Genomic DNA, 22,870 nt, shown 5'->3' on the forward strand with positions numbered 1-22,870 from the left:
ACACAATTGATGTGTACCCAGGCATTTGACAGACATCGGTTGTTTCAACAGAGCAGCCATGCTTTATTAGGACATTGAGACCAAAAAAGTTTAAATTAAAGCTTCCAATAAAACCCAGTCATGGATGGTGACCCTGGCCCCTTCTGTAAATTGCTGGAAATGTGCATTTCCTCTTTAGAGAGAACCTAAAATATACAGTACATACGCATGTTGTACAGCCTATAGTAAATGCATTCAGTTGCTAAGTAGCTAAAACTAATGCAGTCTATTACTATTAACTGGCAACAGAAGATTGTTCACAACAAGTTGCTTCAACATGGTTAAATGTGTTTACCTGTACACGTAAGGATAGCATTTAATTAACTTTTTCATTTGGGGCTTTCGTGAACATTGAAGTTGGCAGTTTAAATCCCCAGACCAGCTGGGAACACCGGGTTAGGGTAAATGGCAGGCTTTTAAAGTTGCCTTTGAGCAACTCAACTGCTTCTGATACAAGAAGTCAAACAAAAAGCAGAACATTTAATTCACTTAAGGCCTAATATCTAAGTGCAATGTATTTGATGTAAAAGCCTTTCACATGTTTGATTTCAAGAGCAACATTGCAGAGTTTTCACTTTTTTTTGTTCAGATAGGATCAGAAAGGTTATGAAGTGAAAACCTTCGGAGGCTAGTAGTGTTCAACGGGGGGGGAGGGTCGATCAACAATGGTGAGCTAGTTTAACAAAAACTATCAGTGCCGGTAGTCTACTCTTGAATTGCATGGCTGCCTTAAAGTGCTCATTATGCTCATTTTCAGGTTCAATTGTATTTAAAGGTTGCACCAGAATAGCTTTGTGGTTTAATTTTCAAAAAACACCATGTTTTTGTTGTACTGCACATGACTGCAGCTCCTTTTCACCCAGTGTGTTGAGCTCTCTTTTAGCGTAAGGCATCTTACTTCTGTTCCATCTTTGTTGGGAGTCGCACATACACAGTAGCTAGTCAGCTGCTGAATGTGAGGGCGCGCCACGCTAGCAGCTAGGAGAGCATTATAACGTGTGCTACTAAGTGGCGTACGGAAGTAAAGGCAATAGAGCAGTATGTGGACAGTGTTTTCTCTGGTAAGTTGTTTTGGGGTGGACTTTTTTTACTTTGTAAACCCCTAACGTGCTCAAAGCTATATGACACAAAGGAAAGGGACAAAGCATAATATGAGCACTTTAAGTGAAAATTCATCGGAGTCCTGATTAAACACGACGACGAGCCAATTTGTGCCACATAGAAAATAAAGATTTTTAGTTTAAATTAACATTACCAAAGCGGGGTGTATGCCAGTGTCAGGAGATAATACAATATTTACAGTGATCTGTACAAGCTGGTAAGCGAGGTGAACGTGTCTGCAGGGAAGGTAACAGAATAAAGTCAAATGAGGAGATTCACATTAAAATACAGTGATTTAGTCAGTGATTCTCACAGGACAACAGAGCCTCCAGTCTGCTTCTCCCTCCCTCCCATTCTTTTTTTTTCAGTTTCATTTGCCACCATCCATTTAGTCTTTTCTCACATATAGTCCTCCTTTCTTCACTCTTCTATTGGAGCATGTCCACAAAAGCATCAAACTCGTCAATGTTTTTCTCATAAACGGCCAATTTCTCTGGCAGTGAGTCCTGCAAAGCAGAAAGTACAAATCCTTTACAACTAACAAACATTAAGTTTTGCTCTGAACTTTGTTACATTTTTTTTAAATGTCTAATCATTAGAGTAAAAAACAAGAAGCGTGTTACCAAGTCATCGGCCATGGACTGGGAGCTGACGTGTAGCGAGAGGCTGGCTAGTTGAGGAGGGTTTTGAAACTCTCTGTAGAAAGTGCCCAGATCCATCGGCAACAAGTCATCTTTAGAGAAGGCTGGACGCTACACACACAGGCAGAGAAATAAAGAGACGGTCTTTAAATTCCACGATCAAACATTTACAAAATGTCAGATTTTAATGTGAGAAAAAAACAAAACAGACTGCAGCAGAAATAACAGGGTAAAGAAGGGGGGACTCTATGTCGAGAATTGTTCAGGTGCTGCAAAAAAAAATTTCTGCCACGAAAACGAGTTCTTTGCAGAGGCACCGTTGCTCCATCCAGCGCTTAGCACCTCCCAAGACGATTGTGATTGGTTTAAAGAAATGCCAATAAACCAGAGCCTGTTTTTCTCCGATCCCGGAATGTTGTGTGGACTAGCCAGACCCTCCTCCGCAGCGGTGTGTAGTAATGTGAGACTAAGAAGGGGTGTGACTACAGTAGGGAGCCGGCAGAAGAGATTAGAGCAATATTTACGTACAAAGTCAACCATGACAAAGTCATCCTGCTGCCCCGATCCTTCTGAGCCCTGAGAATGGAGGCTGGCCTGCAGGGGGGATGGGCAAGTAGGAGAGTCCGGAGGCTGCACCTGAACACACACACAGACAGAGAGAATATACCAACGATCAACCTAAAGATGACATTTAAAGACAAATCAAAGTATCCTGCTGTATGAGACAAAGACATTTTTGTGACATCATCTTTATCATATTTACCATGGGATCATTCTCCTCTGAGTCCAGGCCTCGAGGTGCAAATGCAGCGAATGGCAGGTCCAGATTGGCTGCTGTTATCTACACAAACACACACACATACAGTGAATTCAGTGCACTCTTTGGCGATTACATTTTTGTCACTACAAAACAATTGTTGGAGAGTTACTTACTAAGGTAGGATGGACTGTGTTAAGAAATGCAGCAAGTATGAAGTTTATATGTTTCAAATCATATCTGATTTACCGGTGCGTTGGATTTGTTGACAAAAGCTCCGATTTTCCGTGTGAATGCGTTGAGAGACTCCACGGGGTCAGAGGGAGAAACGCTCCGCCCTTCGTCCCTCCTCCTTTCTCCACTGTGCGTCAGGCCGTCATCGTCGCCGCTGCGAAGGGAGATGATCAAGTTACTGTTAATATATTGATTAACCATCCAATATCTGAGAACTGTGCAGCCACATATTCAATACTACAGGATTTCCATCATGGCAGTTCAGATTTACTACGATGCAGATGCTGAGTTGAAGGGATGTGAGGAGAGCATTACCTGCTGCCAGGTGTGTTGGCGGCGTGCTCTACTGTCAGATGAGCGTCAGCTCCATGAGGAGGCTGGGGAACCAACACAACCCCCCCATGCTCCTTCCCAGCATGCAAACCCTGAGGAGGAAGAACAGAGCAGTTATAGTAGACTGAGTAGAAAACGGATTTAAAATTACACGTATTGCCCACTCTTATGTAAAAGAAACACTAAAATTACCACAAACGGATCATTTGGAATATCTGCTCAGGTTTCTTGTTACTTATCAGGTGACATGCCACAGATATATCTGATGATATGATATCAGTCTATATGGATCTGAAAGTGAATTGCTTGGCAACGGACTGGTGTATCACCTGGTTTGCAGCAGGGTGACAAAGCTCAGCAGCTCCTGCTTGAGCTGGATGATGATATGATAATCTGGAAGCATACAGCTACAGAGACAGACAGAAGGAAGAGGGAAGATTAATCACAAAACACGGCAGTGTAATGTTAGAGACGCACACGATGTCAGAACATCAGTTGGGCTCTTGAGATGGGTCAAAACAGATAAACAGGGTTTGCTACTAGGGCTGGGTTAAAATAATCAATTCACCAATTCAAATTGGGGGTTGATTCTTAATGTAAATGCATTATAAAAAAAAATTTGAGGGTTGCTTCTTGCTTGTACAATTGACTGCATAAGTTCTGAGAATTTTATATTCAAGCTAAATTGGTATTAAACAGAAATGTTCCTAAACTAACGATATTGAATCGTAAATGTAGTTTAATCGGGACCTTCTGAATGGGAATCGAATCAGGAATGATTAGGAATACCCAGGCCTATTTACTACAGTGGTACATGTGAAGATGATAAAGCCTCATGATGAAACAGGAGCTACAGTGCTGTAGCTCTGAGCTGTAGTAAGCGACGGAACTTTTCACACAGTCAAAAAGGATGATGGTTAAAAATGATGCAACACACACCCCAAGACAAATGAGAAATCTGAGTGATCAGCAAAGTGTTTTTCAGTGCAGTTTCATGGTGCATCGCACACAGTTACACTCTCATAGTGGCCAGTATAGACTCACAGTGTGAGTGACAAGTCCAGGAGCCAATGGAAGCGGCAGACTGTCCAGAGGGAGGGGCTTAGACAGTTTAGAGGGCGAAGGACTCAGTGTACACACACACTGAGATAGTGCAGACACACATAGATAAACATACAATAAAAAAGACAACAGTAAAGGAAACAGACAAAGAGAGAAAAGAGAAAAAAAAAGCAGGTATGAAACTGTAGAGAAGAAGTCACAGGATAAAGAAAGAGACTGTAAACGGGAGCAGGGGAGTGTGTCCTCTTACCTGTGAGGGGGGGGAGGTGGAGAAGGAGGTGGTGCAGACCTCCTGTGAATCCTGAACCCCTGCATATCCATCCTCATCATCTGGAGCTCTGAAAACACACACATTGTAATTTAGATGAAGCAAGTTTTTGACATCCTACTAAGTGCTGAAAACTCCAGCAACAAGGCAGCATCCTTTATAATTTATACTAATTTCATAATTTAATTTATACTCTTTATTGAATTACTGTTTACGCTCTGTTGTTATTACACACTACACACAGGCCTGAAATAAAGACACATGCTCAGGTCCTATACGTGCACTAATGGAGAGACATCAGAGTGAGTGGGCCCCCTGAGTGGTTGAGGGGGAAGCATACATACACTTTCAGACGTTTCAGGCAACCTAAAATGTTATATTCTGTTGATGCAGATGACTCATGAATGAAATCAGAGTTTTCAAACATAAGTCACCTCCAAAGGATGAATTACATCACCTAAAAGTTACTGAGTGTTTGCTGAGACTTCACTGCAGTAGCTGCATCTATGTGTGTTTGGTGGTCATTAAACTTTGAGTGGACTTGTGGACAGATAGTGTCTGGATTTTCATTTTTAAATGAATGGTTGCTTTCATTTCCACAGCTTTCTGTAGCTACCTGTAGTTGCAGGGATGTCCCATGTTTGCACGCTGACTGCTGCAGGGAGGGTCCACAAAGTGATCCACGATGATCCCCATGATTGGAGCTGACCGCTCAAACTGTCTGCAGAAGACAACATTCCAGCAGTTGACTAGTTATGCTCATTTTGGTCTCTGAAAAAAACTGTTTTTGTAAGAAGATGGACTAGGTTTACATGCACATAATTCCAGGTTTTGCCCTTTTTTCAGAAAAAAATTTGATATTCCGACTAAGCTGTTTACATGGCCTAAGTGAACGTTCCACTAATATTCCTGTTTACATGCAGCGGTAGAAAATAGGATTTTTGTCAAAGTTTTCCACCAGTGGCTGACTTGTTTGACTGTGCAAAAACAGGCTCCCTCTTTAATTCCTTCGGCCACCTTCTTGAAAAGGTAAACCTGTTGATATCCATGTCTTTCATAATGTTTAAAAGTAGGTGTGTTTCTCCTTATTTTCTTTAGGGCATGCAACTCTACCACAGGCCTGCAAACTGTTGGCTAGTTTGTTTGTGTACAACAACAACAACAACTATAGCAACACACAGGGCTGACCATAAGCCATAAACAGGCAAGAGGCTGTAAACTGGCTGTAAAGACGCATATTCCGAATGCGCTGTGTATTACATGTCCAAAGAATGCCTCTAAAACCCACATAATATCGGCATATCCCACGTCTTAATCAGAAAACACTACATTCTATAAAAAATTAAAATAAAAAGGCCTTATTTGGAATAGCCAAACAGAATATGCTGTTTGCATGACCTGTATCAAATTTGGAATATTGTCAAATTTGGAATAATAGTGGAATACTGGTGTGCATGTAAACATAATCCCTGATGTTTCCCATGTTACCTGTTGGACATGAATGCCAGGTTGATGCGGTAAGCACATGAAAGTGTGATTGTGCCAACGGGGGTGCCAACGACACCAACACGCACCGTCTGAAAACCTTAAAATCATCAAACTTCAGTAAACAAGCATATCAGCTAATGGAATGCTGTCAATTTGATTCCATATTTAAAAGTAAATGTATTACACGTTAGAGACATTTTCAGTGTAACTTCTAGTTCATTTATCCTAAATATGAAGTTGTTGGTCTCACATTTTACAATAAATTATGCCTATGCCACAGTGTAAAACCTTCTTTGTTTAACATCTGCTGTTAAATATGTAAATCTGGAGCAGTTAGTCCAGAGTCTCGTTGTCAGTGATCAACGACATGTCAGTCAAGAAGAAGAGTGTAAGGTTACCTTCTCCTAATCCACTCAGCTGCACTTCCCCGAAGTAAATCCTAAACATGAGAGAGGCAGAAACAGATAGTGATATGTGTCATACATCAATTAAATGCAACAGGATACGGATCAAAGCTGGTGTAGCTTGGCAGTAAGGCCCTTAAACCAGCTGTTTAACAAGACAGGTACAGTCCACTCACCTGTATAATATGACATAGTCGTGTCCTTGCTTTCTAGACAGTTTATAAGCAGGTGTTACTCTGGTGATGGCCAACAGTGACTTCAGAAGGACAGACAGACGATTGTAGACTGTATATGAAACCTTGATGTCCTTGTCACACCTACAGTAGAGACAGACAACACATTGATTACCAGCATTTTAAATAAATGTCAACCTAGTAACAGGGTAGAGTCCAACATAAATATGTCTAACAGCTCAAAATAAATAAAGCCAGAATTGAAGCTTTTCTAAAGTGTTTTGTATAATCCCATGGGTTGTGTGGATCTGTTGTTGACAGTCTAGCAGTGAGCAGTTTTCAAACAGCAGCACGTCAGAAATGTGATTTAACTAAAAAAAATGTCCTGGACAGAGAGACAAAGTAAGCCATTTATAACTTAAATCATCTGACACTAGCTGTCAGTTACATTACTGAAACTGCTGGCTGTTTTTATTTTTGGACTGCTCCACTGTTCTCTTGCTCACAGAGCTATAATATGTTGATTACATGTGTCAGACAGCAACATTTTGCAGAAAGAAGTCATCATGTGTGCTGCACATGATGAAGCGACCATTACAGCACAACGTGGGTGTCTATTACATCAGATACTGATCTGTGGTCCTCCAGGGTAATCATGTGCATCCCGTACAACTTTATCGAGCCACAGAAAAGATGCCAGCACTGACAAACGTCTTACTTGTATATACACAAACATGTGGCCACTAAAAACAGGTGGGAAAATATCCACTCACTTTTCATTCATCTCCAGGCACCAGGTCTCTAACTCCATTGAGTCACCCTGAGTTAAACAGAGAGACAGAAATATTAAAATGGGAACATTAAAGTAGACTTAAAAATAAATACACATACAAATATATATATATATATATATAAACAAACATGCAGGTTTTATAGAAACATCCAGGAGTAAATGAGCAGTTCCTTTACTGTTTAAAATGTATAAGACTGGAGCCCTGTTTTACCTCTGATGTCTTCAGGGAGATCTCAACACACATAGAGCGTCCAATGCCTGGAAGTTGGCCAGCCAGTGCCTTCTTGGCTTCATGAGTCACCTCTGGGATATCTTTGATGGCCAAATTAAACTAGAAGACAAAGTAACAAACATCTTTACAGAAGAAGACCAACAGTTCCAGCCAGCTATTTGAAGATCTACTGTGTAAATCGGATCAATAATTACAAGAGAAAAAAGGTAAAAGAATGACAAATTTATTTTTACCCAATCAGAGCCAGTAGGCGATGAGGACGAGCGAGTGCATATCTTCTCTCCAAGACGAGCTTGGACAATCACCTGGACGGTCTACAAACAGGACATAAGAAACATTTACCAGTCAACAGCAGTGAAGGACTATACAGAGTAACTGCAACATCGTTTATGGAGGAACGTGTTGTTGTTGAATGTTTAAATGTCCTTTTTCAAAGCAGCGAGGACCAAAAGTAAAATACATCTAATTTGTTTTGGTGGGAAGGCAGAAATATCTATAAGTTTCCCAAAACTTGGGCAAATAAAACCAAAACTGCCCACATGGCTAGAACCAATGGAGGCAAGTGAGAAAATGTTTTTTGAGAACCAACCCTTTAAAGAAGTGTGAGAAACAAAACTACTATTCCTACAGCCCAGGCCTTTAGAGACCTAGAATCAAGAACCTCAAACTGGATTCTTACCTTCAAGGCAAAGAACTTAATGAACTTGTCCAAGTCTTTTTTATCCTGGGGACTCAGGCCACTGTCCATGTTGTCACGACCCTGCAATCAAACAAGACAACCCATTAGGGATGAATACTCAACACACAGTGATTGTTTTCCACTTCAAGCTGTAAAAACTGAGTTCAATTAAAGTAATGAGAGGAAAAATTAAATTAAAATTGCAAAATACAAATAACTGCTGAGAAAATGTGAATAAACGTCTACAACTTCCACAGAATATATTCACCCCATTACGCTTCTAAAACAATAAAGCTCTTTTAAAACCATAGACTATATATAAGAAGGTAAAAACCAAGCCAATTTCGGAGCAAAACAAGCCATTTTGACTACACATACACTGCTTCGCTACCTAGCAATTTCACAATTACTAACTGTAACAATACAATGAGAATGGTGTCTTCGGTAATTACAAGAAATATAATGTCTATCACATTTTTTCTAACTCTCGATAAAGCATCTGTTTATGTTCATGTTAGCAAGTGAGGCCTCCACGTTGATATGAAATTACTCGAATAACATGTAGATGTTAAATTACAGAATACCGACAACCAACTCATACGGTTCACTACATCTCCTGGCAAATTAAATAAACCGTAATACCTTAATTACATCGACAATAACATAAGGTTCACAAAGAGGAGGCACAGTCGCTGGATTGGTGACTCTGACAAACTAGCTAGCGTTAGCCTGTGGCTAATGTCAGCTAACGTTAGCTGAAAACCACGCACTTTAGCTTCATCCCAAAACAGCAACACTTACATTAGCTTTTCCCTTAGGAATGTAGCTTCAATAAAATACAAATTAATTTAATAAAGATGGCACGCAAAGTTGTTTTCTTCAGACATTTACACGCCCAATTCAGATGTACACACGTCAACTGCGACTGTTTATCTTCTCCATGTCGACGTGTTTGGATAGCAGTTCTTTCCCAACGGCACTTTCGTTTGTTTTTTGAATTTATAATTAATTTAACACAAGACGACACACACATAAATTGTGATAATATTAACAAGACAACCCAGTCTTGTTAATAATCTAGGGTTTTTCCCACCATTACTGTGTCGAATCTGTGAATGTGCGTCGCAAATTGGGTGTTCCTGTTCTTTGTTTTGGTTGACAAATACTGCATGACTTCTCAAAAGGTAATGAGAGCTCTTTCCTCGACAATGCAAAGGAAATAATTTATGCTTTAATTTTTATTTACAGCTATTCAGCTGTGTGTGTGTTTGTAGAGTTGTCTCCATTAGTACGTAAAGCTTAAATTGGGAAAGTTGAAATGCTAGGTTAGCTAGGTATGTACATAGCTAGTTAGCTATAGACTGTAAATATTAGCTAACAGTCTATGTTTAGCACGTTGGCTTGACTTGATTCAGTATAATAACTAGCGCCAAAGTTAGCTATAAAACATGAGCAACATGACTTTTCCCATGCTGAAAAGTCACAACCGTCCACAATTTTCAGCCAGCAAGGGCCATATTGATATTGGCACTTTGATAAGATAAAAAAAATAAAAATAAAATAAAACTGACAATCTCTATATTATATTATAACATACGTGACAAAATGGAATACTTTCAAAAGTAGTGTATGCAAAGTGTGTGGAGCCTTAATAGGGTGGTAAAACCAGAGCATCACTGTGGATAAAAGCATTGCATGTCTTATTGAGTCCATGTTTACAGTGTAGAATAATATACCACTTTTAAACGTCAAATAAGAATATAACAAAAAACTTCTAATCGGTGCAAACTATTTATTGATGTAAATGTATTATTCCCACAGCATGGCGATCCCCATAGCTGTCTTGGACTGTGATCTATTCTTACACGGTCGAGGCCAAAAGACCCTGGACCGCTTTGACCTGGACTCTGTCTCAAACCATTTCCTCCTCACGCAATTTGGCTTCCCCAGAGAGTTTATTCTGTATCTGGTGGAAATACTCAGAGAAGTGAGTATGTGCTGATCCTCCATTTTGAATCATCCCATCCAGTCAACTAGTCCTTTAAATGTGTTTGTGTTGATGTATTTGTGTGTGTCAGGCTCTCTGTAGACGTACCCAGCGGTCCAGAGCCATCAGTCCTGAAGTCCAGGTGTTGGCTGCTTTGGGCTTCTACACATCTGGCTCATTCCAGACATCTATGGGAGATACCATAGGGATCAGCCAGGCGTCAATGTCAAGATGCGTGTCTAACGTGACCAGAGCCTTGGTAGAGAAAGCTCCCCAGTTCATCACATTCAACAGGTATGATACCATGCTACTCTGCTGGATTACATATGTGTCTGTTGTTATTATATAATGCTAATAGTATTACCATGCAGCTTTACTGCCCTTTTGATAACACAAACAGTATATTAACAACTTTAGGAATAGGAAGAAAAATTACAATAACAGCAATATTGATGTTCCCAAACAGAGATCCCTCCTGCATAGAGCAGTCCTTCCAGGCGTTTCAGAGGGTGGCAGGATTCCCAGGAGTCCTGGGTGTGCTGGACTGTGTTCAGGTTCACTATATTATACCATATTAACACTTTCGAATACTTTGTACGAAGGTGACAGCTTAACTGATATTCTTTTCCCTTTATCTCCAGGTCACAATCAAAGCTCCAAACAGTGAAGACTCGTCATACGTGAACAAGAAGGGGTTTCACTCTGTGGGCTGTCAGCTGGTTTGTGATGTCAGAGGATTGTTACTCAGCGCAGAAACAAACTGGCCAGGAGGACTCAGAGACAATGATGTTCTAGAAAGATCTGCCCTCTACAAACAGCTGCAGGGCACAGAGGAGGGCTGGCTGCTGGGTGAGACGTGGATTTCAGACTTCTTACATCATTCTGTATAGTCTGAAAAGATCCAGGATTAAAGACCTTTTCTGTTTTTCTAGGTGACTGTCGTTACCCTCTCAGAAAGTGGTTGATGACCCCGGTCGACTGCCCAGAGTCCCCTGCGGAGTTTCAGTATAATCTGGCCCACACTGCCACACATGAGATAGTGGACAGAACCTTCAGAGCCATCCAGACCAGATTCAAATGTTTGGACGGCACCAAAGGATACCTGCAGGTATTCTTTTCTGTGCAATGCTAACCTCTCCCTATGAAAAACAAGTACAGCGCAGCATCGTACTGACAGAAGTGTCATCCAACCAGCTTGTCCCCTCTCCTCTCCTCTCCTCTCCTCTCCTCTCCTCTCCTGCAGTATTCTCCAGAAAGGAGTTCCTCCATCCTGCTGGCCTGCTGTGTTCTACATAACGCCTCCCTGCAGTCTGGATTAGACGCCTGGACTCTGGAGAGAACCGACCCTCTGGAGCAGCCCGAGAGCCTCGAACAGAGACCCGAGGACCGGGACAGCCAAGCAGAGGACCTCAGAAAACAGCTCATAGTCAAACACTTCAGCTAAACTGCTGGCTGAGGTCAAAAATACATAAAGACTAAATATACATAAAGACTAAATAAATACTGGGACTAGAGCAAAGCTATCTTTTTTTTTTTCTTTTCTTTTTTTAACAAATTACACAAAAGTCACATTTAAAGCAAGAAAGTCCACAGACACAAGGTTGCTGATGCAGTTTTTTATATTTTGCTGGTTTCTACTCTACTGACTACACTAAGATAATATAGTTGTATATGGAGAAACATGCAAGACGCTATACAACAAACCAAGACAACATTATACCCAAACACATTTCAAATAGCTGGAGTCTCTGAAAAGTGCTTGATTGTTCTATCTTCAACATATTCATGAAGAGGTTAGAATAATCAAGCACTCCCTGGTGTTTTCAGAGTTTTTTCAAAGTATTCAGACTGTGTGCAGCTGCTGTGTTATCAAGGTTTCTTTACATGTGGAAAAAGGCAACCTCCCTTTTAGTTTTTAACCCCTCCCCACTTGACATCTTCCTTCCCAAAAGAATCCAATGATTTTCTCCATTTGTTTTTCTTCTATCCCACGTGATTCCATAGGTCAAAATCCTGGACTATGTCACAATACAAAAACAAGGCCCCTATTTACAACAACTGCACATTAGGTTGTCATTTTTTATGTACACTGATGTATTAAGACTGTTATGGGTGAGAATGACAGGATGTTTGTGTAACGGGCTGTAGTCACATGAAGTTTTTTGTGTACACACACGGTATGATGGACACAAAATCAAACAGATACAGAAATTAATCAGAAAAACTGTGTCAATTGTTTTGGTGAGTATTTCATAACTCTGAATTGTTTCCTCAGGGATTTGGGCCTGGAAATGTCTTTTTTTCATAGCTTTTAATTTGAAGGAATACCAAGACAACAAATGTTTCTCACATTGTCAGAATAGTGGTGAAGAAATAAAAAAAAGTTGTTGTACATGTTCGGATGTTCCTTCAAATTATGGAGAAAAACAAAGCTAGTGGTGTTTTACTTCCTGGAATGTATTAGTCCTCTGATTATCTTCATCAATATATACACACTTTCTACAAACAGGAATAAATACAATATGGACTGCTGTCGCATGAGCACATTTTGCTTCATTGTTGAGATTTTGCTGGGTTTGACGTTATGAGAATCTTTGGAGATGAATTTATGACCAACATACGCAGTATTGTCAATGTTTAAATTCTGCAGTTGATTTGTGATGTATTTCTTTGGCTCTTTGGTCAAGAAACTTCCGCTTGAGGGTAAAAATGAGCTTTAAAGGTTTAACTGTGTGAGCTAATGACATTTTTAAATCAGAAGCGGAACAAACAAACAAGACCCTTGTAGGTTGTCATGCGACAGCAGCAAACATAAACACTGTATTACAGTTAAACACAAACAGATCATGTCAAAGTTTCACACTCCATGTAACGGCATGTTAACTACACACCCACATGTCAATTTCATCATCCTAAATGCCAAAACACAACATACAATTTCTTTTTTTTTTTCTTGCATAAAATAAATATGCTTTTTTTGATGCTCAGAATATATTATAAGTTGTATTTTGGTTGTTTTTTCTTGGTAAACATTTATTAAAAAAAGACACAAAAAACAAGACAATTACATAAACATAAACTAACTTTAAAAACATGTTCATTATTTCTTTTTTGTTGCATAAATTAAATATGCTCTTTTTTTTGATGCTGCAAATATATTACATATACAATTTTAAATTCCATAAAAATACTTTTAATGTCATGTTTCCCAACCTCTGTTAGGACCCCTTTAATGGTCCGTTGGTATTAAAATATTGTTCCCACGCAAGATTTTGCAGAATTTGGATGTCAAAAATGGAATTTAACTGCAATGATGGGTTTAAAAAGCGGAAAAACGTTTGTTTTAACTCAGGACTGCAAACGCATCACACAAGTGTTTGGTAAGTGGTTCAAACCAAGGCTGGCTGGTAGCAAAGGTGAATTTGACAAGCCTTTACATCCACAGGCATGTGAAATATAATATTTCCCCCAGATAAAGCCTGAACATTGATCCAGTTAAACAAACGTGGGTAATCAAGTTAGATCACGTTTCCAGGTTTATGGCTGCGTGTGTGGACTTTAGGTGTAAGGCCAAGTGTGTCATATTTGACTAAAGTAAATGGAAGGCACTTTTTAAATGACACAGCTTTTGTTTTTGTTTTTTAAAAGGATGTGTTTATTTTCATCATTTAGTTTTGCTTGTAGCAGTACATGTTGCATTCATTATTTACTGTTATTACCATAGAGCTGAAACGATTATTCGATTAGTTGATCGACTAAAGTAAATCAGCAGCAGTTTCGATAATGAATTAATGACATAAGTCAATTAACAAGAAAAGGTACTCTGGTTCCAGCTTCTCTAATGTGAGGATTAATAGTTAATAACCAATTTAACCAATAATCAAACAAATCGTTAGTTGCAGCCCTTTATCGACATACGGTATGTGATTGGTTAAAAAGGAAAGCACTGACCCGATGAAGTACCATGCGCTAACATAAACTCCCACAGTGGAGGTCTGGTATTCATATGTGTATACAGTATATATGTGTAAACATGTATGTGTGTGTGTGTGTATATGTATACACACTTATATTTATGTTTCTGAGTTCTTAAAGGTGCAAAGGTGTATGATTCTGTGTTTCCTGCAACATTTAGACCACATTTCACATGAAGCTCTTCGCTTATTCTTCCAAAAAGGACGCTTTTTGCAACGCTACACTGCATTTGTTTTGGAAAGAAAGTGAGGAAGCGAAAACTAACAACTGATAACACAACTGATGATCACAGCTTAAGTGGCTCAAATTGTCTTGGCAACGGTCTGACTAATTTGTAGTGATACATTTTTATTGTTAAAGTGACACAAATTGCATCTGCAAGTTACTGTATGTTATCTAGAGTTTTTTTTAATTAAGGCCCTATGTTTTTTTAGTATCTCTAAAATATTTGTCATGATTGTTTAAAATATACATATTAATTATGAGATTAGTTGGATTTTTAAATTCTACTATATTTTAGTGCATAAAAGTAGAAATTTCGATAAGATGGTCCCTTTAAAATCAAGTATATTCAGGTGTAGCTGAGTCTGTTTAAGCAGAGAAGTGAAGCACCATGTGAAGGCAGTGAATCAGCTGTGAAGGATTGGAGGAAGTGTTGTCTTGAGGTTCACTAAAAGGGATGATGGTGGACTGACGGATGTAGATTTTGGTCCAGTTGGATGTTGATATGAAGCCCGCTGAGTTCAGAAATTTGGCGATTTTGGGCTTTTTTAGGGGTCAGAGGTTAGAAGTCATGAGAGTCAGGCTGTGTCAGAAAAACTCAGAGACTTTGTCTGGTTTTGTTTCTCTAAAGAGAAGAAAGGCGCTTGGTTAATATTGAGAGGACATTAAAAGTTCTTTGACATAAAACGATCACAATGTATGCTTTTTTTTTCTACCTCCGGTCTAACTCTGGACCAGTTGTCTGGTTGCTGCTGTGTGCGTCAGCTGTGTATCGGCTCGTCTGGATGTGGCCTTCTGACTGTAGCTTCTCCCCTTCTGATGTCACTAAACTCTCCTCCAGGGGAGCCCCTTCATTAAAGAAGAGCAGGCTGCGGGAGCGGACTGCAACACACAAACACAAACTGGTTTACATTTACGTGTCAGTGATGTCATTTTCTAACTATTTTATTTTATAAGTTGTATTTGAGGTTGTAATGAACACGGTAGCCTCTAGGGACCACTAGCAGGGCAGCATTTCCGCCCCTGATGGGTTCAGTCCAGTTTTATTATACATCCATGGTACAGTCTAGCAGACTTTATCCCTTACCACTCAGAGGGTGGTTGCTGGCAGAAAGGAATGGTACTTAACGTGATGACAGCTTAACTTCTGGTTTCAAAAGGGGTTTCCCAAGGGTGAGTGGTTATAGGAAGTTCATTTATAGGGAAGTTGAATGCAGCAAAGAGTGAAAGTTGATACTCGTGTCCTCTCTACAAAACTACACTTCTGGGATCAGTATCAATCTTCCTTCTTCATGTGCTTTTATTTTGGGATCATACTTTTTTATCTTCACTTCTTTTTTTGCCGTCATTTTACCACATAACACAGAGTTGTATTTTTAGTTCAAGTTACTATTCTAAAATGTGATGTCTCTCAGTTTGTTATTGCTCCTGCTTGCTATCTACAAGCGCTAGATTCCACAAGTTCATTCTCATTCATTCATTAGGGTTGTTGAAAGTCACTCTGGGAAATGAATCACACTGTTATCTAAAGGAGTATATATATATATATATATAAGGCAGGTTAGTGGGTACATTAAAATTACACTTTCTTTAACAATGTTAAATAACAGGTGACATATTTTTAGACCTACCCTGACTAGTGGTGTAGAGGTCCGCTTGCGGAAGAGGAGGGGGAGAGGAGGGATTAGGGGAAGAGGAGGATGAGGACAAAGAGGAGGTGTGAGTGAGGAAGGAGAGGGGAGAGAGGCAGGGAGAGAAGGAGCCCAACACCAGGACAAAACACACGGCCACCATCTGCATTGGGAGAGGAGCAAAACACTCACGTTGGTAAGGAATCATGGACAACGGGTTAAAGTTCAAATTAATTGTTTGATTATAGAACTCCAGAGTACCCTGGAAATCCAGAGTTCTCGTGAGAGCACAATTTGAATTCGCACAGCGAGCTGGCATCGAGCAATGCTGCTCATTAACTATACCCTTGTAGCCGAGCTGCACCAATCACATCGGTGTATCTGATGTAGGCGGGGCCAGAGGCGAGCCAAACAGATGACGACAGTTAAATCTACCAGATAGCTCTGCTGGTAGCTAAGCGTATGGGGCTCTGGATACGTCACCCCATGTATTGTTGTGATTGGTCATAGTGTTATCCAATTACATGCAGTGAAATTTTCAAATGCACGCTTGGTGCCGCCCCACGAGATGGCCGACTTTCATGACTTGATGCCAGACCCTTAATTTTTCGAATTTGGTTCTGGATTTCCAAGCTATCTGCAGAAGTAGGTAAAGTCACTTAAATAACAACAATTTCCAGGGGCATATGTGAAAAGCTTTAAAAATAATGACACCTATATTTACCATGAGGCATGTCCCTGTTTGAGTTGAGGCCATTTTACAAGAACGGGGGACAACTTTCCCTGACACCAATGATTGAAGCTTCTGGAGCTGCTGTAGGAGAGACCTAGAGAGAGAGAGAGAAAGAGAGAGAGAAAGAGAGAGAGAGAAACAGATCAAATGAAAAAAAAAATTAAATCAAATTTGAGAGCAAGAAAGGCAGAGGACATAACTTCACAGGCAGAGATAAGATTCAAGGAAGAACCTTGTTTGGTTGAGGATTTTTCTTTCCTTGAATTAAGCCTCTGCCTCTCGCAGACTGGGACTCACATCAAGGATGTAACGCCAGTTAAATTCTCATATTTCAATATTGTCTTTATCCAGCTTTATCCACCTGATTTACTGTCCCTGTGTCAATTAGCCAGAGTGAGTTAAACAGTACAGTAGAGTTGGACAGAGAATCCCAGTACTACCAGGGGAAAATAGTATATCAGTGGGATCTGGAGAGCAGGGTTGTGATGGTATGAGCTGTGAGGACCCACTATCACCACTAAGTGGAGACAGAGAACCAGTTACTGCTGAACACAGTGTCGAGCCGCCAACAGCAAGTCAGTCAATCGTTTAAACAGTTAGAAACTAAACCAGACAATAAACTGGTCAATCAGATATTCTGGTGGTGAACCAAGTGAGTCAGTTGGCACATCTAATGTTTCAAATGTCCACACTGATGTCTATCACATGCACCAGACTGTTGCATTACGCTGTGAGTTGCCAGCTGTAATAAACGAACATGGGCTGATACTGAGCAGCATCACTCACACAGGACTTTGATGTAAAACCACAGGGATTTCCAGTTGAAGTTATTGCTGCTTTAAATACACAGTACTCCCAGATGCCATGTTGGTTGAATTGGTGAATGATTGTGTGCGACAATATTCAGAACACAAATAGAACATTTCAATTTATGTATGAAATTAATGTTTTTTGTTTACTTTTAGGGGAGCTAGGCTTCCCCCTGCTTCCAGTGTTTATACTAAGCTAGGCAAAACATATTGGGAACCTCTATCTGTACTGACCCCACAGACTAAATTATTGTCTGACTCCGGCTAAGGCAACAAAAACATCTCTGAAAAGTCCATGTTTGAGTGTCTGGTCAAGCTGTTTTCAAGACTTTTTCCTTCGTGGAGGAAAAGTTAGGTTTATCATTGAACAACTAATAAACCAGTAGCACCACTAACCCAGTTCTGTATCAGTGGACATACAGGAAAGACAAACCATCGCATAGTAAACTTGGGGCATTTTAGGAAAAAACAAGCTTAATTATAGTTCATAGGTTTTAAAAGAAAATGTTAAGACCTGCAAATATTCTGGACTTTATGTTAGAGTGAGCTTGCTGACTCATGTTCCCCAGTTTGTGCCAACTCATTGTTCCTCTGTGTGGTGGTTTAACATACTCACCAGTGTGTGTGTGTGTGTGTGTGTGTGTGTGTGCGCGTGTGTGTTGTGGGAAGGGAGGGGGTAGCCTTCCATGATGAAAGCTACTGTTAACTCACAGTTTTAATGACAGGCTTAGGCTGCCACAGACAAACAGAGACAGACCACCCCTCAACCCTCCACCCCACCACACCCATCCACCCTTCTACCCACCCACTCTAGGATAATAGCAGATTGGTTTCATATTATTTTAATAACAGAGGAGACAAACAGAGCTGGGTGAGTCTACACTTTGCTTATGGAGCAGACAAATTTCTATGTAGACTCTATTATAATTCTCTCCATGCATGTAAACTGTAGAAGGTTTTTACATGCAGAGCTTAAACCCTACTACTGCCTACTACCTCCTACAGTAGAATGTGTCTGTCTTTTGAAGACTACATGGCTGCAGTTCAGTCAAGCCTTTCCTGCTTGCGGGTAGAATATTCATTGTTTCTTTTCAAGAAAGATTTAAGAAAAATGAACCCTGCTGTAGCACAGATTATTCAGCTCTCAGTTTATCAAGCTGCATTCTTTGCAAACATGTTGCTATTTTCAGTGATGATGAGCCAAACATCATTACGCATGCCAAAGAATGTCGGGTCTGTGTTATTAGTGTCGGAGCCAGCTTAAAACAGCTTTAATCTGTTCAGAGACACGACGGCAAGACAACACTAATGTCAGCTAGTGTGTTTGCTTGTTAGTGTGTGTCTGTGAGTCTCACCTGTTGGCAGTCTCCAGGTTTTCTACTTTTCTCCACAGGTCGCTGTTTTCTGACGTGTAGCTCTCCACCCTAAAGCAAACACACAAACACAGATGAACACAGATTTCTTTCAACGTCTTACATTGAGATCGCACGCACAGCCCTAGACATTGATTTAATATTTTACTCAAATCAGGAATAACATCACTCATCAAGGCTAAATTCATGTTTGACATTTTAATTCTCCCATATATACCTTTTGCACTAAACACACAAATGGATTTGCAGGATAAGAGATGTTCTCTTCCTAACTGTCCCCTCATCCCTCTTCCTTTTCTCTCCCTCCATCATCTCCTGCTAATCCTTTTGATGACATCTATTATCAACTAAACACCCTATAAATCTTGTGCTGTGTTACTCATAATCCTCTAGATGTTCTCTTATGTATGGTTGGTATATGGCTCATTCATTTACATTGCTTTCAGAAAGTCGTCCTGCTGTTTCCTTTCCGCATCGATCCTCCACTAATCCTGCCCTCATGTCCAAAAAACACACATTAACACAAAGAAAGAGAAGGATTTCAGTTTTTACACACCTCCTTGTACATCTCTGTTGTGAAAGTGTTGATACAGTCAAAAGAACTTAACTCACCCCCTACTCTAATGGGATTACATTAATACTGTAGGATATTTTGTTACCATCTGTATGAACTTTGGATACTTTTTGCTATGAAAGTGTTGTAAAAGCAAGCCCACATTTTCACTCTCTTTCACTCTCCCTGTCGGGGAACCTGACCCATGTGTTCAGCAGGTTACTGGAGTCCTGCCATAGCAAGGAATGGCCAGAACATCAAAGGAACAAAGAAAAGAAGAAGTTTCTGTTCTCACTTGTTGATGAAATACATCCTGAAAGTACTATGTGTTCATCTGCACATTTTTACCTGACCCCACAAGGGGCCGTGACTTTGCTGGCGTCTACCTCCAGTTGAATCCACTGCAGAGCTTATGTTAGCACAAAATACTAAACCTCTACTTACAAAAACTGCCTCTCAAATAAATCCCAGGTTCACTTCAGCATTACACAAATCTATATTTTCTCCCTTTTGCCAGTTTAATTTTTCAAGTTTTTTTCCCCCGGTGCCAGCAATGGACATAAAAAGCACATACTTATGTGTAAAAAGGCCTGCGGTTAGATTCAACTCAGGAGGAAACCTCACTAACCAACATGGCTGCTTCTCTGAACCAAATGCTCCTAAACCCTCCTAAATACATGATTAGACAGCTCAGAGTTTCTTCAGTGGAAGAAAAAAGTTATTCACTCATTACATAGACATTGCTATGAAACAAGCATTTCCAAGAGTTGGACTGGCACGGTTGAAATAACTAATAATTCAGCAGTACAACAGTTACTGCATAATTCATTTAGCACTCAATGAGAAATTGCATTTAAAAAAATACTGCTTCACGGAAAAATGTCAATAATGACTACAGAACATATTTTGGAAGCTGCTGAGCATGTTGATAAGAAACATCCATTTTGTCTTTTCATAGGATTTATTTACTGTAAGAAAAATATGTAATTACACCAACTTATCCTTTAATATTTTGTCACTATGCCAATAACAGCAGGGTAAAGTCAGAGCATTGTAGAGTATGGGCTGGAATGATACTCTGCAATATCATTTCTTTAATACTATTTGAGGTTGATAATGGGAAAAAAGGGTTTGGAAATCTCCAAAAGACATATACAAAGGTAAACCAAGAGAAGTGGAAAATCAATAGAAACATGGGGACAATGAGTTTTTTTTCCAAGTCTTACTTTTTCTCCAGACATTCCACGTATTCTTTCTTCTTCCTCCGACTCTCCTGAGCTGAGATCTGGGTACAAAACAAAAAAATATCAGCCAAACGCAAATATGTGTTTCTGTGTTTCCAAAGTTTGAGTAATGATTTCTATTTTACAAACCTTTCTTAGTGTAAGGCACCTAAATAAATGTGCTCAGATGGAGCGGATTTGCAGACTTTGTAAATGTTTGTCCATCAGTTATACTTTTGTTTTAGCATCATTTTGATTTCTTGTCTGAGCTTACTAATGTCAGAAAAAGCTCTGCTTAACTCTCAGAATAGAAGTTTTTCAGAGTCAGCGACTCTGTAAATAAAGAATTTTTGTTGGTAAATCAGATGTTCTGTCCAGTTGAGAGCACAACCAAAATGAAAGGCGCGGTGCTCACCTTATTTTTAATCTTCCGTCGGACCCTCTTCAGTGCCTTCTCTTCAGTCTTAGAGAGAGGAAGTTTGTTAGGTACTGGGTAACCCTCAGCAACCAGAGTCCTCTTCTCTTCTTCTGTCAGCAAGAGGGGTCCTGAACCCTGCAGCTTCTGCACAATGAAACAAAGCACTTCAATTAATTAAATCATCAATAAATAACAACAGTTTTGTTCAAATGAAGCCTGCAGGCAACTGACTCAGCAGCTTTTGCTTTACAATATCACTACAGCATAGCAGTTCTGACCAAATCAAACATTTTTGCTGACATTGAACATATTCTGTATAAATATTTGGTTACAAGGCATTACATTATGGCATTAGTACACAAGTGAATCATTTGTTCAGAGAAAAGATGCTGAATCAGACAAACAATGGCCAGACACTGAATTGATTGAATTACATTGAACAGGCCTGTTGTCAGCAGATTATCGGACTGATTTAACCTCATGATGACAGCTGGTTCACGCGTCAAAATACTCCACTATACATTATTTGCACTTAGTTCATTCAAGTATTTGTGTTGTCGAATCAGTATGGGAAATAAGGAACAATAGAGTTCAAAGATGTGTTCTTTTACTCACATGTGGTGCAGTGAGGAGAGGTGAAGAAGAGATGGCTGAGGAAGAGGAGGAGGAAGAGGAGGAGGCCCGACCTCCTGGCCTCTGTTGTGGTTGAGGGGAAGACGGTGGCAGAGGGAGGTGCGGGGAGGAGGGAGGGAGGGAGCAGTCACTGTCACCGTGGTTACTGCTGGGAGGGGTAGGCGGGAGCTGCAGTGCATCGTCTGAAGGGAAAGGAGGGTGTTGATTGAGTGCTACTACTTTTAACTGAGACATTCTCCTTTTCTTTGAAAACTGAAACAACGTGCTGCACTTGGTGCTGTTCTGTATGTGCTAAAATAATTTCATTAATAGGTCCAAATGTTTTAAATCATTGTTTAGATAAAGAAATATGTTTGTGTACCGCTGGGCAGGGTGAGGTACTGTCCAATCTCTCTGGGTTCATCTTTTATGGCTACTGGCTTCCCACTGTCTTGACTGGGCTCCTACAGAAACACATAGACAACAATGTCAATGAACATTGCTTTTGAACTAACAAGTTGACACCAACAACAACAAAATCATTTGTAGCTCGTTGTCTGATGGATGCTAACCGATTGTTTCCATGGCGAGCCTCTATGTGGGGGGGCAGGGCTTAATATAAGAGGCGGGCCTTCCAGAGGCTGAGGATCTAACCTTTGGCCCACATCTGGCTTCTCCTGTTTGACCAAGATGGCCGAAAGGTCCTGACTGAAGCTCCATTCAAATTCTAAGAGAAGAACAAAATACCATAAAAATCAACAACAAATCCACATTTACAAAGACATTTTTTTGTTCCATACCAAACCTAAATGCGTCTATTTAGCAGCAACTGTAGTATTTTGCAGCCGACATTATTTAAAATACCTCTTTAACCTACTAGTTTGGCCACTTTTTTGTCAGTGGGGAGAAGGTTTGATGGTAGAAAGTAGGACATATTGTATGTGATATGGTTGAAAAGTTGGATAGTTGGTTGAAATGTTTGTTCTTTTTGTCAAACTACTATTTCCATGTCAGGGATAAAATTATAATGATATAAAACATATGAAATATCACATGTTAATGGTAATAATCAAACACCATAATTCCAGCCTAGAAAGCTCCCTGCCCTTTTCAAAAAGCACAATGAACTT

The 22,870-nt window shown here is 39.9% G+C and overlaps 3 protein-coding genes across 5 annotated transcripts in view; 1 reads left to right on the top strand and 2 right to left on the bottom strand.

The window, feature by feature from the left end:
- Positions 1-39: 39 nt before the first annotated feature.
- atg13 (ATG13 autophagy related 13 homolog (S. cerevisiae)) lies at positions 40-9,271 on the bottom strand. Of its 2 annotated transcripts, XM_032506007.1 has the most exons (18): positions 9,006-9,271; positions 8,205-8,285; positions 7,759-7,839; positions 7,505-7,624; positions 7,274-7,320; positions 6,504-6,644; positions 6,322-6,362; positions 5,924-6,020; positions 5,052-5,156; positions 4,418-4,505; positions 4,150-4,248; positions 3,435-3,512; positions 3,088-3,197; positions 2,788-2,926; positions 2,545-2,622; positions 2,310-2,417; positions 1,764-1,892; positions 40-1,646 (listed from the first exon to the last, which is right to left on the bottom strand). In XM_032506007.1, exons 2-18 carry the CDS (start codon positions 8,271-8,273, stop codon positions 1,569-1,571), a joined length of 1,608 nt encoding a protein of 535 aa, XP_032361898.1. In that variant the 5' UTR covers positions 8,274-8,285; positions 9,006-9,271; the 3' UTR covers positions 40-1,568. The 2 variants fall into 2 exon arrangements, with proteins under 2 accessions (XP_032361898.1, XP_032361899.1); XM_032506008.1 differs by lacking the exon at positions 4,150-4,248.
- Positions 9,149-12,585, top strand: harbi1 (harbinger transposase derived 1). The gene is made up of 7 exons (XM_032506024.1): positions 9,149-9,388; positions 10,026-10,191; positions 10,283-10,485; positions 10,658-10,745; positions 10,833-11,040; positions 11,124-11,299; positions 11,435-12,585. Exons 2-7 carry the CDS (start codon positions 10,027-10,029, stop codon positions 11,633-11,635), a joined length of 1,041 nt encoding a protein of 346 aa, XP_032361915.1. The 5' UTR covers positions 9,149-9,388; position 10,026; the 3' UTR covers positions 11,636-12,585.
- The window catches only part of creb3l1 (cAMP responsive element binding protein 3-like 1), a 28,448-nt gene continuing 17,370 nt past the window's right edge, over positions 11,793-22,870 (bottom strand). For both annotated transcript variants that reach the window (XM_032506011.1, XM_032506010.1), the window contains 10 exons: positions 22,313-22,467; positions 22,123-22,204; positions 21,744-21,943; positions 21,126-21,272; positions 20,714-20,772; positions 18,917-18,985; positions 16,744-16,846; positions 16,020-16,182; positions 15,105-15,270; positions 11,793-15,013 (listed from right to left, as the gene is read on the bottom strand). In XM_032506011.1, the coding sequence (XP_032361902.1) occupies positions 14,977-15,013; positions 15,105-15,270; positions 16,020-16,182; positions 16,744-16,846; positions 18,917-18,985; positions 20,714-20,772; positions 21,126-21,272; positions 21,744-21,943; positions 22,123-22,204; positions 22,313-22,467 (1,181 nt within the window). In that variant the 3' untranslated portion in view covers positions 11,793-14,976. The remainder of the gene's footprint in view (positions 15,014-15,104; positions 15,271-16,019; positions 16,183-16,743; positions 16,847-18,916; positions 18,986-20,713; positions 20,773-21,125; positions 21,273-21,743; positions 21,944-22,122; positions 22,205-22,312; positions 22,468-22,870) is intronic.

The sequence above is a fragment of the Etheostoma spectabile genome, chromosome 24 (assembly GCF_008692095.1).
Source record: "Etheostoma spectabile isolate EspeVRDwgs_2016 chromosome 24, UIUC_Espe_1.0, whole genome shotgun sequence".
NCBI lineage: Eukaryota > Metazoa > Chordata > Actinopteri > Perciformes > Percidae > Etheostoma > Etheostoma spectabile.

Bases quoted from the DNA above. Each gene is read 5' to 3' on its own strand.
- atg13 (XM_032506007.1), bottom strand. From the start codon at position 8,273: ATGGACAGTGGCCTGAGTCCCCAGGATAAAAAAGACTTGGACAAGTTC. The intron at 7,840-8,204 runs GTAAGAATCCAG...TCCTGTTTGTAG, and splicing joins TTAAGTTCTTTGCCTTGAAG to ACCGTCCAGGTGATTGTCCA. The intron at 2,418-2,544 runs GTAAATATGATA...GTGTGTGTTCAG, and splicing joins CAGAGGAGAATGATCCCATG to GTGCAGCCTCCGGACTCTCC.
- harbi1 (XM_032506024.1), top strand. From the start codon at position 10,027: ATGGCGATCCCCATAGCTGTCTTGGACTGTGATCTATTCTTACACGGT. The intron at 11,041-11,123 runs GTGAGACGTGGA...CTGTTTTTCTAG, and splicing joins AGAGGAGGGCTGGCTGCTGG to GTGACTGTCGTTACCCTCTC. The intron at 11,300-11,434 runs GTATTCTTTTCT...CCTCTCCTGCAG, and splicing joins GCACCAAAGGATACCTGCAG to TATTCTCCAGAAAGGAGTTC.